Source organism: Sceloporus occidentalis, unplaced genomic scaffold, assembly GCF_023333645.1.
Source record: "Sceloporus occidentalis isolate IW3139 unplaced genomic scaffold, rSceOcc1.0.p SCAF_111, whole genome shotgun sequence".
NCBI classification, from domain to species: domain Eukaryota; kingdom Metazoa; phylum Chordata; class Lepidosauria; order Squamata; family Phrynosomatidae; genus Sceloporus; species Sceloporus occidentalis.
In genome coordinates, this window is record NW_028317091.1 from 2,426,359 (window position 1) to 2,442,385 (window position 16,027).

The window sequence follows — 16,027 nt, forward strand, 5'->3', positions numbered from 1 at the left end:
AATTTGCATTATTTGTTGGTGAGGCTCCATGGGACACTAAGCCTTTTAATTAGGGAGGTGAAAATGTATAAGTGTCGGTTTCACTCCACTGTTCAGTAAGTAAAATGTAAGCTTTGTATTAAGCATTTGTATTACAACTACAGATATTTCCAGGAAAGAAACTCATACTACGGGACCATTAAAAAATGATAAAGTGAGAATTTAATTTGTCGCTATAACTCATTTAACTTTAACTACTGGCGGAATGCTTGCTGTAAAAGTCTAGTGAATTTACAATCTCATAAGGTGTAATGTGAGCGGAAATATTCACACTACAGCAACTGGGGAAGGGTTATTGCCAAAATCTCGAGTACTGAATAAAAGAACACTCAAAATAATTGGAGCCGTATAATAGAGTCCCTGATAAACCCAACTAGAACTGCTGTTAAAGCGGCATTAACTTTTTACTGCCTATATCAGCTAGTCCTGCCTGCATCGGTTAGTACTGCCTATATCAGCTAGTTCTGCCTGCATCGGTTAGTACTGCCTATATCAGCTATTCCTGTCTGCATCGGTTAGTACTGCCTATATCAGCTAGTCCTGTCTGCATCGGTTAGTACTGCCTATATCAGCTAGTCCTGTCTGCATCGGTTAGTACTGCCTATATCAGCTAGTTCTGCCTGCATCGGTTAGTACTGCATATATCAGCTAGTTCTGCCTGCATCGGTTAGTACTGCCTATATCAGCTAGTCCTGCCTGCATCGGTTAGTACTGCCTATATCAGCTATTTCTGCCTGCATCGGTTAGTACTGCCTATATCAGCTATTTCTGCCTGCATCGGTTAGTACTGCCTATATCAGCTATTTCTGCCTGCATCGGTTAGTACTGCCTATATTAGCTAGTCCTGCCTGCATCGGTTAGTACTGCCTATATCAGCTAGTCCTGTCTGCATCGGTTAGCACTGACTATATCAACTATTTCTGCCTGCATTGGTTAGTAACGTCTCTATCAGCTAGTCCTGCCTGCATTAATTAGTTCTGTCTGCACAGGTAAAAAATATAACAATAACTATTAACCACTAACATAACTAGAATAAATCTACTGAGTTACCTGCCCTCACGTGATCAACATTGATTTACACCGAACATTAACAATAATTTATTAAAATCTACAATGAATATAGTCGACATGCACGTTCTGGAATCAGTAAATCATCCCACGCTGGCAGCTCATTTTCTCATCAGACGGAATTATTGAGCTCAGCTCCCTAATGTCAATTTTGACAAATTTGCCTGAATTACAAAAAAACGCTGATTAGCCTATAGCCCCCAGGGCAAATCCAGAGAGTTTCCTGGTTGAACTATATAAATTGTTACTTACACTACTGTTGAAAGTTTGGGGTCACTTAGAAATTTCCTTCTTTTCATTATTATTATTATTATTATCTTTTATTTATATAGCGCCAACAATTTATGCAGCGCTTAATACAATACATAAGTTCAAGGGGTACGACAAGACGAGAATTGACAGACTAAGACAAACTGGTACATTAGGTGGAGAGAGCCCGACTCGCAAACTTACAATCTTGAGAGAAAATCAAATTTTGGTCCATTAAAATAACACGAAACGGATCAGAAATCCAGCGCAGACAGGGTTAATGTTGTAAATGACTATTGTAGCTAGAAACTGATAATTTTTAATGGACTCTCTTCATAAGTTTACAGAGGCCCTTTATCACTCCCATTACTCCTGTGTTCCATTGGCCCTTTATCACTCCCATCACTCCTGTGTTCCATTGGCCCTTTATCACTCCCATCACTCCTGTGTTCCAATGGCCCTTTATCACTCCCATCACTCCTGTGTTCCAATGGCCCTTTATCACTCCCATCACTCCTGTGTTCCAATGGCCCTTTATCACTCCCATCACTCCTGTGCTCCAATGGCCCTTTATCACTCCCATCACTCCTGTGCTCCAGTGGCCCTTTATCACTCCCATCACTCCTGTGTTCCAATGGCCCTTTATCACTCCCATCACTCCTGTGTTCCAATGGCCCTTTATCACTCCCATCACTCCTGTGTTCCAATGGCCCTTTATCATTGACCAACCCACAAAGCTGTAAAAACAGTGGCGGTCTGTGCAATTGTGTCACAATGTGGCACTTTGGGTAAGGAGGGTAGGTAGGCAGGCAGTCCCCGTACATAGCGCACTTCCAGCCGCACTCCCCCCCATCCTCTGACCCTGCCCTTCTCCACCTCTGTGCACCTTGAGTCTGGATATACCTGCGTAGCCAAGATGCCATGGTGAATCCCAGTATTGTGCGTTCCTGTGCCAATCACCCCACCTGCCGCCACTTCAGACACCGCGCCCAGACTGTAAGATAGAAGGGAAAATTGTATTTAATAGATAAAACAATGATTTATTTCATTACAGTGATTCCTGCAGCAGAACATTTAAATAAATAAATAATACTGCAAACCAATAAAAATTAAGGACATACTGGTAGATATAATGATGGATAGATAGGCATCTATGTGCCATAATGTAAAGAAAATAAAAAGGAAAAAAAAGTCCAATTCTATATATGCTATACAAAAATAGCTTCATAAAATGACATGCCAAATTCCGTGTTAATATTGGTTATATTCCTGATTCAATTTAGGTAATAAAAATAAAACAAGCCAAATAAAATATCTGTTCTGAGGCCAACATTTTTTTTGTCCTTTTTTTCTGACTCATTATTCATATACATATTAATGTAAAATTCAAATAACGTGACATTGACCTCTTAGAAAACGTCCTTCAAAGTCAAAATATCAATATTCATTTTGATAAATGAAAGAAAAATATTTTCTGTTTTCTCCATGAGACTTAAAATATCCTTTTTTAGGTGTTTGCAGATACAGTGACCTTCATGGCACGATTTCTGGATTTAGAAAATGTCACTGTCGATTAATGCCTCGCGTGCGTAAACCAGCTGAGCCTCGCTCTTTTGGGACGGTCGGCTAATTTGTCCGCACCCGAAGCGCATTCTCGAAATTTCTAGGAACTCTCAACTCTTACCAAATACTCTTTACTTGAAACGGAAGAGAAATGTATGGAACAACAATATATATCTAAGAAAATGTATATTTATAGTAAGTCCAGTCCTCTTTGTTTCTTCATTTGGACGACAGCTTTGGGAGCTTCCAAGACAAAGACAGAACAAGGAGGACTCTCTTTATTCCCCTATAGAACATCTCAACTTCTTGTATCGTTCAGGTTTCAAACAAATTCTATTTTACATTGGTTTCCCATCTGAATCTGTTCCCATCCCGAGAACCAAAATGGCAGAAAGATCTTCTCTAGGTTGCCCTCAGGCTCAGAACATTTCCAGTATAAATCGCCATGTTTCAGAAGACCTCTGCCACCCTGGTGTAATTGTCTATACTTCCGGTTTCCCCAGTTGGACCAACTATCTCAACAACCCCCAAGGAGAAGCAGTGCTGGATTAACAACACAAGGAGCAATTTGCTCCGGGGGTCCCAGCACTGCCAGGGGCCCATACTTCTTAGTACTTACTAGACTTTGCGTACTCCCTTTCGTGCCAAATTTTGCCATTTTGTCCATTTGTCCGCACAACGAACGAACAAACGCAACATTGTTTCGAAAGAGACAGAAAATGAATGTGCGCAATATGAAAATCTCCGTCCACTCGTTCGTCGCCACGGCCGCCATTTCAACTACACTAAGAGGAGGAGAAATATCCCCATTTTAATTTAACTTCTACGTGTCTATTTCTTGTTTCCATGGCAACCCAATGGACAAATCGGATTTCCGAAAACTAAAATGTTGGACGAATTTGGTTGAAAAAGAAGTACGAATATTCCCCCCCCCCCGAAAATGAACACGGGCTTTCTGCCAGCGCCCAAGTCTAGTACTTAGTATTTGGTAAGATCTGTGGCCTGTAGCTCCCTCAGTGTTCTGCGCTCATGGAAACTTCCCGGCGAGCACTGTCGTTGAGGGAGTATGAAGGACTGGCTACGAAGGACATTTGGGAGGCAAGCAGTGGTTGTGGTAAATACCTTGCAGGAGGGGGAGCAAGAGGGCCTTTTTTGTCTAATTGCCCCAGGGCCCCAAGGGCCTTGAGAAGCAGGTGCACATGTTCTTATGTAGTATGGGTAGATTGTGAAACGTGGATTCCAAAACATGTTTAATTTTTGTGATTCAACTTCCGCTTCCAACCTTACAAAAGCTTTCAGTGTTGCTGCAAAACTAGAACAAATTAAAAGGAAATTAAATTGTGTTCTACGATGCACCTAAAAAGGCAAGCAAAGTGCAATTCTGAATTACCTTTAGCTTTTGGATAAATGTAAGTATAAAAAAACACAACTGACATTTCTATTGCGCAACTATAACCAAGTACGTCCAAGAAAGGCCTGATTAACAAAAACAAGATTTTCCCAAAGAAACAAGATGAGACTGAATCCTGGAAAAGTTATTAAAGTTCTAAATGGAATGAAAAAGGTTTTACTTTCTGGTAGCACAGAATTTATAAGGGGGGGCATCAAAGTTAGTTTTTTAAGATTTAAATAAATGAAGGGATAAAGTAATCAATTAAATCTTTGGCTATAACGTTGTAATCATGAAATGTGAAGCCATAGAAACCAGGTCACATGAAAGTACGTTTGTTTCAGTGGTATTTCAGCTACAGTATTTTATGGTTGTTATTGGCAGGAAAGGAGGGTCACAAGACAAAAAGGGAGACAAACTGAGAGAATGTTGGGTAGAGAGAAAGAAGGTGGTTAACGAGATGGAGGGAAAAAACAGAAGGGAGAGTAAAAAGTAGAGCAAGGTAGAGGGAAAGGGGGAAAAGGAACAGCGAAGATATAAGAAAGAAAGGAGGCTAGAGGGAAGGGATAACAAAGAGACAGAGATGATGAATGAATGATGAAGAGATGAAGATGAATGATGAAGAGAGAGAATGAAAATGAGAGGCACAAATAAAAAAGAGAATGGAAGGGTATCTATGTCCCCCTGTAATAATCCCACCTCCCCTGTCTTCCTGTCACCTGTGGCCCCCAGGGGCAGACCTGTGACATATGTTTAGTTCATAGAATGTTCACACTTTCATGTACCCTCGTTCTTCTCTGCATTGAATAATAATTGGGCGTTGAATCCAACTGCGAAAGCCAAAGTAAATCCCCATTTTGTTGTATGCAGGCTGGGACAAAGGTCTGGTAGGCCAGTGGCCGATGGGGCCATATATTTACAGATACTGGCCCTCTAGCGGCAGATCGGGTCCTACAGTGTAACGTGCGGTCACACGTACTTCTTTTGGTGGCCGCTGGCCTTAAAGTGCCGGATCTGCTTATTCTTCCCCAGTCCGCCCCCCCCCCCCAGTTGTATGAATACTCCATTAAAAAGGTGTCATTGCAGAAACACAGTATTCTGCTACAATCGTAAACATTCTCTGTTTAATCTCCCTAAACGGGCTGCGCTGAATCAGAAAGCAAATCTGGTTTCCTGGAAAGGCAGATACGGCTATCATACATATCTCATTTTAACTGCACCTAGAAAGTGACATCAGATCAATGCGGGCGGCTCTTCCCGGGGGAGACGTGACAGTATAACTCCACGATTGCCGAAAGATTACTATAAATTGGCAGAGCGCGCTGACAGCTCCCCACCATCCTCCATAAAGCTATCAAGACGTTGCTTGTCAGCTCAGTCACATTCATCTCCTTCCCGATATCAAACTTCATGTCACGCTTGAGACTGTATAGTGAACCTGTCATGTTCACAATTTTTATCGTAACTAAATACATTAATCAAAACTTCCCAAAATCTATGGGGGGTTTTTTGTGGATAATTTTTTGTTATTCCATTAGTGTCATTGCTTTGATGGATACTTAGTTAGAAAGGTTCTACTGTACCCCATGTTCCCTTCTCCTTCCCTCATCTTTACAAAGGCTGACTTAACCAATCAGCAGCAATCAGCACCAATCACGAGATATAATTGAATGGGGAGGAATAATCATGTAACTCCTGAGATCAGGAATTTGAGATGGGTGCTCCCACGGTAGGTATGAAAATAAATGCCATTATTTGGGGGAAAAGTGGCAGATCTGCTTTAAGTGCCAAGGATCATATAAGAAAATGTAAAAATGTATATAATGTATATATAATATTATATATATATTAATACAATATATATTATATAATAATTCATATATTATATATAAATATATTATTATTATTATTATTATTATGAAGATGTCTCAGACATCATACAATACTCTCCTTTAAACAGCAGTTGACCTGGGAGTTCAGCTATTTAGTTGGACTACAAATCCCATCATCCTCCTTCTAAATGAGGATATAGCAATTGTAGTCTGTGATCTGTCAGAGCCGCGTGATATTTAATCTGGTTAAATCTCTGTCCATAATGGACAATATTAGGTTAAATAACTAACAATATTGATCAGGAAATCATTATTATTAATTGTTTTATATAGTGCATCATATTGGGATATATGATTATTATTATATATATTATTAATGGAAATTATAGAAATTCTTGTATAATATAAACAGAGTCTCGTATGTAAAATGTATATCCTGCCTGCGGCACATTCAGGGAATTAAAAGGAACGTATGGATCTATCGTGAAACTAACGTGCTTGGTCACGATTTGATTGGCAGGTAAGCGGCTTGTGTTTCAATGTAAGGTGACAATGATTTATCAAGGTATGTTTGATACGGGGGGGGGAATTATGACCTCAAACTGGCATTGATAAATTACACATGCGGGTTTCGAGCAGCTCATAACCACAAAAGAAAAAGTGTCGGCTGTTATAGGTTTTTTTGGTCTTCTATGAAGGAATTTTCCGTGTAAAACGTTAGAGGAATATTATTGCCTTACAATATTTAAATATGGTATTAAATAAAAGGTTAATAGACCAAACAATCAATAAGAAGCCTCTGGCCCGAGGGGTTTGTTAACAAAAACTTACTTCATTTTCAGTGTATTTTGTCTAATTTAGTAGACAAGGGGAGTGGACAGTGTGCGGTGATGTTGGAAAGAGATCTCTGCCGCTGTTGCACTGATGTCAGTGGGTGTTCCCATGGAGAGGTCCTACTGATGACTCAAAGTGCCCAAAGTTCTGTTTTTTGTGAGACAGTCCCAATTATTGGGAAATGCCCATTTTTTGCAGGGAATAGGGATCAACAGCTAGTTGGGGAAATCTTCTGCTGTTCTCTGATAGAACATTGGAGCACAGACGTCCTCTCACATGGCAACCTTGTGGCACTTTGAAGCTGAGCGCTTTGAGGCGGCTCTTCCTGTAGTGCAGAAGGGTGGCCATGCCACACTTCTAGTCACAGCCCTGCCCCTTCCTGTCTCTTTTCACACACCCCGACACTGGTGTCCTGATTTGGACACCTGAAATGTTGACTGAGAGCCCAAGTTGTTATAACATTGAGTCCTTAGTAAACCAGACTGAGGAGCTGCAGAAGAGCTCAGGGGAGGCCAAATTTGGAAAAACTTTTGCAAACCAGATGATCATACCTGGCAACTTTCAGGAATTGCCCCTCAGGGTTTTTACCCCAATCCGATAACTTGCCAGGGTCACGCTATCTGGAGCCAACTCCTTCAAATTCTCCTCTGCTGACATCTGATCATCCCAATTGCTGCTTTTCTCATTGCTACATAACAGTTGAACTCCCTGCTTGAAAGCAGGTGACTTCATTCAGAATATCTTTACCTCCTGATAAGTTATGGTTTCCATAAGGAATCCTTTGGTTTCCACCATTACCAAGTGACTGCAATTAAATCTGCTTGATGGACTATTAAACGATTAATTCGTAGAATGTCAAGGTCTGGATATCAGCCATAGACCAACATTGAGTACCATGACCTTCGACGACGGTCATAAGCACCTTGCTCAGCATTCTTAACAACCCTCAAACATCTAAAGCAGGAGCACAACCCTTTCGCGCTTTGGGCTTTTTAGATCTCAGATTCTTGCCAATGGATGGAGGAAGGGTCTGGAAGTTGAAAGCCTTGGCCTTATACCTGGGACAGTTTGAGAAGACCGAAACTCAATGACCGACTAAAGGAATGGAATCCCAGTGGCTGTCAGAAACCAAGACAGGTGACACTTTAATGCTTTATTCATTGCACAGGTCACCAAGCCCAGTAGATCCACCTTGATATGTTCTCTGAGTTACTGCGAAAAACATTATTCTTAAAATGTATATTTTATTTCTTATTTATCACTGGTATTTTATTTGTACTCATACATTATTTCAGCTTCACTGAGTGCTTAAAGGGGAGATTAGATCTGCAAATTCTATTTTTTTATTGATTCGGATAAATTAACTCAAGCTCATCAAGACTAGAAATACTTACTTTGATAAAGCTAATCCACGCTTATCCAACTCTTTATTCAAGTCTGCCAGAAGGATCCCGGCTTCCACCGTCACCTGCTTGCTTTCCTTATCGATCTAGAACAATGAATCAAAAATATTATAAGATTATTGTTAAGAATAATAAGTTAACTGTGATGATATTCTGTATCAAACGGGGAGTTACTGCATACAACAGAACAAATATCTAAGGCTCCTTTAACATGCGGTCCACTTTCATGCAAATGACTTAAACATGAAAATAACAAAGAGCTTTGCTCGCTGGCATAATGGGCAACTAAACCGCCACACCACTGCCTTGCCTTCGGTCTCCTGTCTTTCCTTCTTCAGATTGGAATTCACTATACGAGGCTCCAGCCGCCCCGGGAGCCCTGGATACCTTCACAGTGAATGTGTCGGGATCCAAAATGTTTATGCGGGGATATTCCTGGATGAATAGATGTGGTTATGCTCATTAAGCATATCTGTGTATAAGCGTGTATGTATGTATGTATGTGCATTATGCCCTTTGTGGGTCTGTATATCACCGCAGCACAAGGAAAGAAGCAGCTTCCATGAGAAATGTAGAGATTGCTTATGCTTACCATAGGGTAAATAGTAATTATATTCTGCAGTCATTGGCTTGTTAATGCACTGTGTGTGTATAGATCAGTATGTGTGTGTATATATATACACACACACATACATAAAATGTAATGTCTTTCCTGGAATCTAGCTGAAAAGTTCCATCTCCGTTTTATTTTTGGACACATATGGCAGGAGAACACGGTTTGTCTCGATTATTTGTTGAGAGCATTATTACCAAGCTTTAGGCTGTTGAACCACAGGAATATAAATCATTGCCCGCGTTAAATGTCAGCTCATTAAAATGTAAAAATATAATGAAACAGGCATTTGTAGAATAATTATAGTGGAATCTATTCACAAAGCTTCTACTGGTGCAAACAGTAAACATGTTGGCTAAAATTTAGAAACTCATCCATTGACTGCCGACTCTACCACAGCTCAAAGTCAACTCAAAACGACTTAACTGCCAACTCATAGCAGGTAGCTTTTAAAGTAAAGCTTCTAGTCAATTCACACAAAAAGATGACTTGAGTCAAGTTTACTTTACACTCAATGGCTCTAACTCTTTAGGAGGAGTTGACACATAGAAGCCATAGGCTTTATAGCTACGAGGACCAACATGGCCACCAGCTCACTAGACATCTTAGTGATGACTTTTGCGCCCAACTCTGCAGATGAGCATTGATGGTGGCTCCAAAACCAGTTAAGAAGTTTTGAGATAAATTTATAACTGGGTGAAGAAAAGTCTCATCCAACATGTTCTTAAACTGCAAATCCACTGGGACTCCATGGAAGCAAACACCTCTGTAACACCTACAAGTCATTGCAACATATTGGGTCTACTAGGGTGACAAACAGGTCCAAACTTCATCATGGTCACTTGTTGAAGTAGAGAATTAGAACACTTTCTACTTTTACCAGTTAGATTGTTGACATCGTAAAGATGGAAATTGGATAAGATTTTGGGATGTCAGAGGTCTTCTCTTCCATCGTTTTTCTATGCTGACCTCACAAAAGGTTTCCACTTCAACTAAAGACTCTACTTAATACGGCTATAACTAGGTTTCTCATCAATGTAAGGACCAGTCAATAGGAGGCTGCCTGTCAGGCACCACCAGGATTCAAACCTGCAACCCTGTGGATTCTGGGTTTATCACCTATCCACTACTCCACCAGGTGAATCTTGGACTGCAGTGTCCTCCTACCTCTCCTTGGACCATGCTGTTCCCTAATGCTCTTGAAACACCTGCCTCTCGTTTGGTCAATTAAGGCTTAATATAAACCAGGCATCAGCTTAGCCTCATTGCTAGAGCATTGTGTTCCTGGCCCTGTATACTGAGCTACTGCTTTGCTGCATTTGATCTGTCTCCTGTGTATGACTCTTGGCTACGTCAACGATCCAGTTTTGTGTACCAGACCCCGGCGTGTTCCAGACGTACCTACCTGTCCAGCTGCTTCCAAGCCTTGTGTCCTGCCTGAGGGCTTCCTAGCCGTCTGCCCTGCCAGTGGGCTTCCTAGCAATCTGCCCTGCCAGTGGGCTTCCTAGCCGTCTGCCCTGCCCGTGGGCTTCCAGTTTCCTGCCTGTTTTTCTCCTGCTCTCTCTGAACGCCTAAAGATGGCGCCTAATAGAAAATCTAAAGCTAAAGTAGCGCACAGCCCTGAACTGGACACATCAGCCGGCCTACATCCATGTTCTGAACCTGCCCCTGCATTGAGACTCCTACCTGATCCGGCACCGAGTGCCCTGACACTGCCTCACTGAATGTTCCTCAAGGAGAATGCATATGACTTGTTTTACCGACCAGAAACATTGGTTGGATTTTTTTCTTCTTTTGTGAAAACCCTTATGCCGAAGACTGGGATGAAAACAATTAAGAAAGGAATTGAGAAGGCTTTATACATATGCATGGGAAGGAAAAGAAATCGCTTATCACACATTGAAAGGTGTTTGAAAGGTGAAATGAGCTCCGTTTTACTTAATTTCCGGCTATTATACAATAGAAAATGTCATTATAGAATGTACTGTACGTGTAGATAAAACCAGTCCCCTCAAAGACGAGACACTTTAGCCTAACACCTCGCTCTCCTGTATATGAACGGCTATTTTATATGAACAAAGAGCCTTTATGTGAGAGGGATATTTTTATAATACCCAGAGTTCTTGAATAGAAGGCTTTGTCAGAATGGACAGAACTTATCTCCATACACAGATATATTCTAGTAACATAGTAACATAAAATATTTAACAGAAGAAGTTAATTGAATTAAAAGGTCATACAAATTACAAATTATTATTTTTTGGACAGAACTTATATAGAAATGGGTCATTTACTCCAGAACACATTCTCTAAATATATCAATATTTTAATGAAATTCTTTCTTCCTAATAATAATACATTTATTTTTCCACGGGGGGGGGGGGGTCTTGGTTGTAGCTAACAATTGACCCTTTGGCTGTTGCCGGAGTTCAACGCTCATAATTCTCAGGCTGCCTCGGTTCGAGAAAAATTTGTGTAACTTCTTGTTGGATATCTGGATCATTCATTTCCAAAAACTTCACATTTATTTGGTTTATGTGTAAATTATGATCTTTTATTTATATGGCAGGGTTTGACAAAAAGAACTGCAGGACTAAAACAAACCGATACATAATGCAAGCTTATATATATATATATATATATATATATATATATATATATATATTATAATATATCATATATATTTATACATATATATCATATTACAATATATTATATCTATATATACATATATATTATATTATATATATACATATATATTATATTATAATATATATACCTATATAATATATATATATATATATATTAATTAAATAATATTATATATTATAAATATAATATTTATTTATTTTTTGCTTCTGAAATATAGCTGGATGGTAGCCCTGAAATGGTTAAACCTCTAATAAGCCAGTTGTTATACAGCTCTATCTAGGGGTAAGGACAGCTATTGTAAGATTTAAACTAATATATTTGTCTTCCCGTGGAATTAATGTATCAAGACCTCAAATATGTTGTTTAAAACAGCATCGCTTTGCCTTTTAGCTGAATTAAATATTGACCCATCTAGCTTGTAAAAATGGCTCCCATGCCACATTTGTCTGCGTTCGGATGGGGCATAAATTCATATTGTGTCTCTGTTGTAGAATAGATATTAGAATAATAAAATATTGATTCTCACTCGTGTTGCTAATAATCATCTGTTTCCGGTAATTGGGAATTATCTTAATTACAGCTCAGAACTAAATTTATGAATTATTTAAATGATCTATTGTTAGTTTTGTTTTGCTTTTATTTTGCATGTGTTTCAGGGAAGAGGGTGGCTTTATTTTGTGAGTTTCAGGTGAGGACATGCACAGCGAACTCGCATGACCTTACCTGAAATTTAAGAATTTGAGTCCCTGCCAACAACTAAAATTTTTGTAACTATGCATCCAGTCAAGTCTTTTCAGTCACGTTAACCTCCACTTTTAGGCTAGGTTTCCGCTTGGGTATTTTTTGCAAAAACGCCCATAATAACGCCAATTCAGCCACACGGCGTTTCATTAGTGAAAAAACGCTGCACTTGGCGTTTTTCTGTTTGGCGTTTTTTCCGTCCTCTTTGGCGTTTTACTGCTTTTTTGGGCTCTGTGGCAGTTTTTCAGAATCGCAGCATGTTGACGCTCTGGCGTTTTTTGCAAGGAAATCTTGGCGTTTTTCTCCAATAGAAGTCTATGGGAGAGAAAAAACGCCATGAAAAAGCCATGTGGGTTTATTGCCTTGGCGTTTTTTTATGGGGTTTTTTTATTCCACAGTTACAAAACAGGGGCAGGACCCAGGAAGAGGAAGAGCTGCCATTTTCCCAGTACTGTGGTAAAACGTTTATCTGCTTGTACACTGTGGGCTGTCTCTGTGTAATTTATTAGCAGCATAGCACCCAGAATGGTCTTTGATGTGTCCAAGCTTATTCAACTGGTGAGTAATTTGCTCCATTATTTGGGGCCAATCTTCCTAGAGGAGCAGACATTCGGAATAAAGCATGCCTTACAAACCACAGAAAAGAGACAGAAGGGTCCGCCGGGGCGTAGAACTCTACCAAGGAAATGACATCAGGAGGGGGCGGATACTTGCCATTTATCCTAATCCCTTTTAGCTGGGTGAAAATTCTAACTTGTAACGGCTGGCAAAACTGCCTAAGGTCAAAAAAGCAATTTCCACAGAAAGGCTAAAACGCCAGAAAAAAACGCCAAAACGCGGGAAAATGCAGTGGCAGTTTTCCTGGCGTTTTTCCTGGCGTTTTTCATCAAGAAAATAACGCAGGAAAAATACCCAAGTGGAAACCTAGCCTTATATATATTTAATTTACACACAGTACCAAAAATGTTTGTAAATTATACTATGTAACTAAAATACATGATTTACATTGTAAGCTCGCTTAAGCACGGCCCTCCTTACATGTAAGTCTAAATTGTTATGAGATGTACTACTTGTTATGTCCTGTTTTCCCTTTGTACAACGCTATGGAATATGATAGCGCTATATAAATCAAATAATAAATTATAAATGTCTTATGTAATAAATACATAATAAATTCAAAAATAGCTATCAATAGGTCACATATAAGTCACATAGGTCACATAATATAGGTCACATAATAAGTGTATCGGTAAAGCTCAACCCTCCTAGCAACCACCTAATTCCTGGTATCCTCATTTTCAGCCCTGTGCCTGGGACGGTGCAAAGTAAAATACTAAATCTGTTGATGTTTATAGTAATACTTATTTACGTATCCCATGAGCTTTTTTAGTGACCTGCCATTATAATTTATAATGCAGATTATCATTCGAACTTCAGTGAACTCATTTGTAACATCAGTTGAGATATCATTAGCTGTACATCACCGTACATAGTTGCTTCCCGCGCCAATGGGCCAATAAACCTACCTTGAGGATTTTGTTCATTTTGTCCAAGCAGATCATGAAGTCATCAGTGCAGGCAATATCCGACGGTGAGTGACCGCCTCCAACCACTTTCACACGCTTACTCCTCTGACGAGCAAGATCTAGAATCTTCAAACAAAGAGGAACAGGCTGAACATTTTGTTACAATTACCTGGACCAATGCTTTCTAGACACGTTGTATGAAAGTCTATCAAAAACTAAATATTGTCAAGTGCTCCAGCTGGAGAGTTCTGCGTATGCTAAACTGTGAGTTTTCGCGGGAGTTACATCAGCTTTACTCTGCAATAGGAAGGGCCGACTCCAGTGAGATGATATCTCCTGGGGGAATTACTGAGCTGGCCCTACAGCTATACTTTAGATAGGACAGCTAAGCCCTTCTTGAAGGACATCTTCACTGAGTTGGCCATTAATGATGCTCTTGGGCTTATTCACTAAATAGGGAGTTGACAGCTCAGTGGGTGTCCCTAAACGCCAATCTCACAAACCTGGAGATTTAGTGCCATGACCCAGAGAACAGTTGAAGTGATGCTTCATCTAGACTTTCCGAGCAAACCCAGAGAGTTCCCGGCTATCCCGTAGAGCATCACAGCCCAGCTCACATATCTCATTAAGAACTTCATATATAATACTATCATAATTTTATCCTTGGGGCACCACAAGAAAATACGCCCACAGACCACGCACTATTTGGTAGAGGTAGAGGTAGAGGTTCCACAGAAGCTCTCTAGAAAGAATTCTGTACTTCTTTTTTTGGGGTAGTTTTCTATTGGGCCCTGTACCCTGACCAAACCAAATAGATGGGATATGCAGACTTCTGTCAGAGGATGAAGAACTCCTGATTAAGGTCTGTTGCGGGTAACCCGCCACACATAACACCTCATCTTAATGCTCTCACTATACATCTGGGGTGGAAGTTCCAGGTGCGGTAGAAGGCAGTGGGTGAACATATCACCTGATAAAGAATTTGCTGATGAATAGAATTCTATGAAGAACAACAAAGTTGTTTTCTGTAGAAAATGTTCTGTAACAAACCATTACCCTATGACACACTAATCCATAATTGCACTATAAACACACTATTCTTACAAATTCATTGGTGTGTAGACCGTTTCACGTTGGTCACATCTGCCAAGAGCCATCATTTTTAGAGGGAGTTATAAGGAGTCTCGGATCTTGATGCTCTTGTCCGTTGCTCAGAAATGTAATTATTTACTTACTTCTTTAATTTCGTCCACGGACGTTGGCTGGAAGTAGAGTTCTGGAGTGGAGCCATACGTCTGAGCCCAGTTCTGAAACTTGTATCCTGCACGGCCAACAACCTAAGGACAATGAGACGCCTAATCAGTGGCTGTTCCATTCTAAAGGAGAGAGAGGACCTATGGTGGTGGTTGTGGCTGGATTTCCATTTTAAGGGACATCCCAGCTGCGGAAAAGTTACAGCTAACATCGGCCCCATTCAGCCCCCGTCTGGTCGCCCATTTCTCCTGCTGTAAAGACTCAAACCTTAATCAGCCGTTGGTCTCGTCTTAGATTCAGGAGCCGTATGTCTATCCAATGCATGTTTAATACCCTCACTGTATTACCCTCTACCACTTCTGCTGGGAGGCTGTTTATCTACCACCCCCTCTGTAAAGTAAAACTTCTTAGATCCTATTGATTATAGGTATAAAATATTTACTGCAGACACTTTTCATGAGATAAATAAACATGTGGGTCCTTAAAATAGTTTTAACTGTAACAGTTTTTACAAAGATATACTCGATAAATTAAAAAAAAAAAAAAAAGTCTCTTGCTTTGGGATTTTAGATAACAGAAGTAATGCAACTACAACTTTTTGTCTTGCCCCAAAATATATTTATCCAATTTTATTTAACATTTGTTATAAACTACGTGTGATAATCCTAATCCAGCCACCTCAACGACCAACAACCTCTACCGATCATCCGGACTGGCAATGTGTCCCAGGTGTGGACAAAAAAAGTTGTGTAGAAAGAATACAAATTCACCCAAAAATTATTTTTATTTTTATAAATAAAACCCATTCCTGAGAGCTTTTTATGCACCATACGGGTACGTGGCTGAATCTAACACTAGAGGAT

At 39.9% G+C, this 16,027-nt stretch overlaps 1 protein-coding gene across 1 annotated transcript in view; it reads right to left on the minus strand.

The window, feature by feature from the left end:
* LOC149283143 (L-gulonolactone oxidase-like) overlaps window positions 1–16,027 on the minus strand; it is a 69,883-nt gene that overhangs the window by 39,261 nt on the left and 14,595 nt on the right. Inside the window, exons 4-7 of the mRNA XM_089497966.1 lie at window positions 15,146–15,247; window positions 13,911–14,036; window positions 8,370–8,464; window positions 2,260–2,350 (exon numbers count right to left, since the gene is read on the minus strand). Coding sequence (XP_089354092.1) covers window positions 2,260–2,350; window positions 8,370–8,464; window positions 13,911–14,036; window positions 15,146–15,247 — 414 coding nt within the window. The remainder of the gene's footprint in view (window positions 1–2,259; window positions 2,351–8,369; window positions 8,465–13,910; window positions 14,037–15,145; window positions 15,248–16,027) is intronic.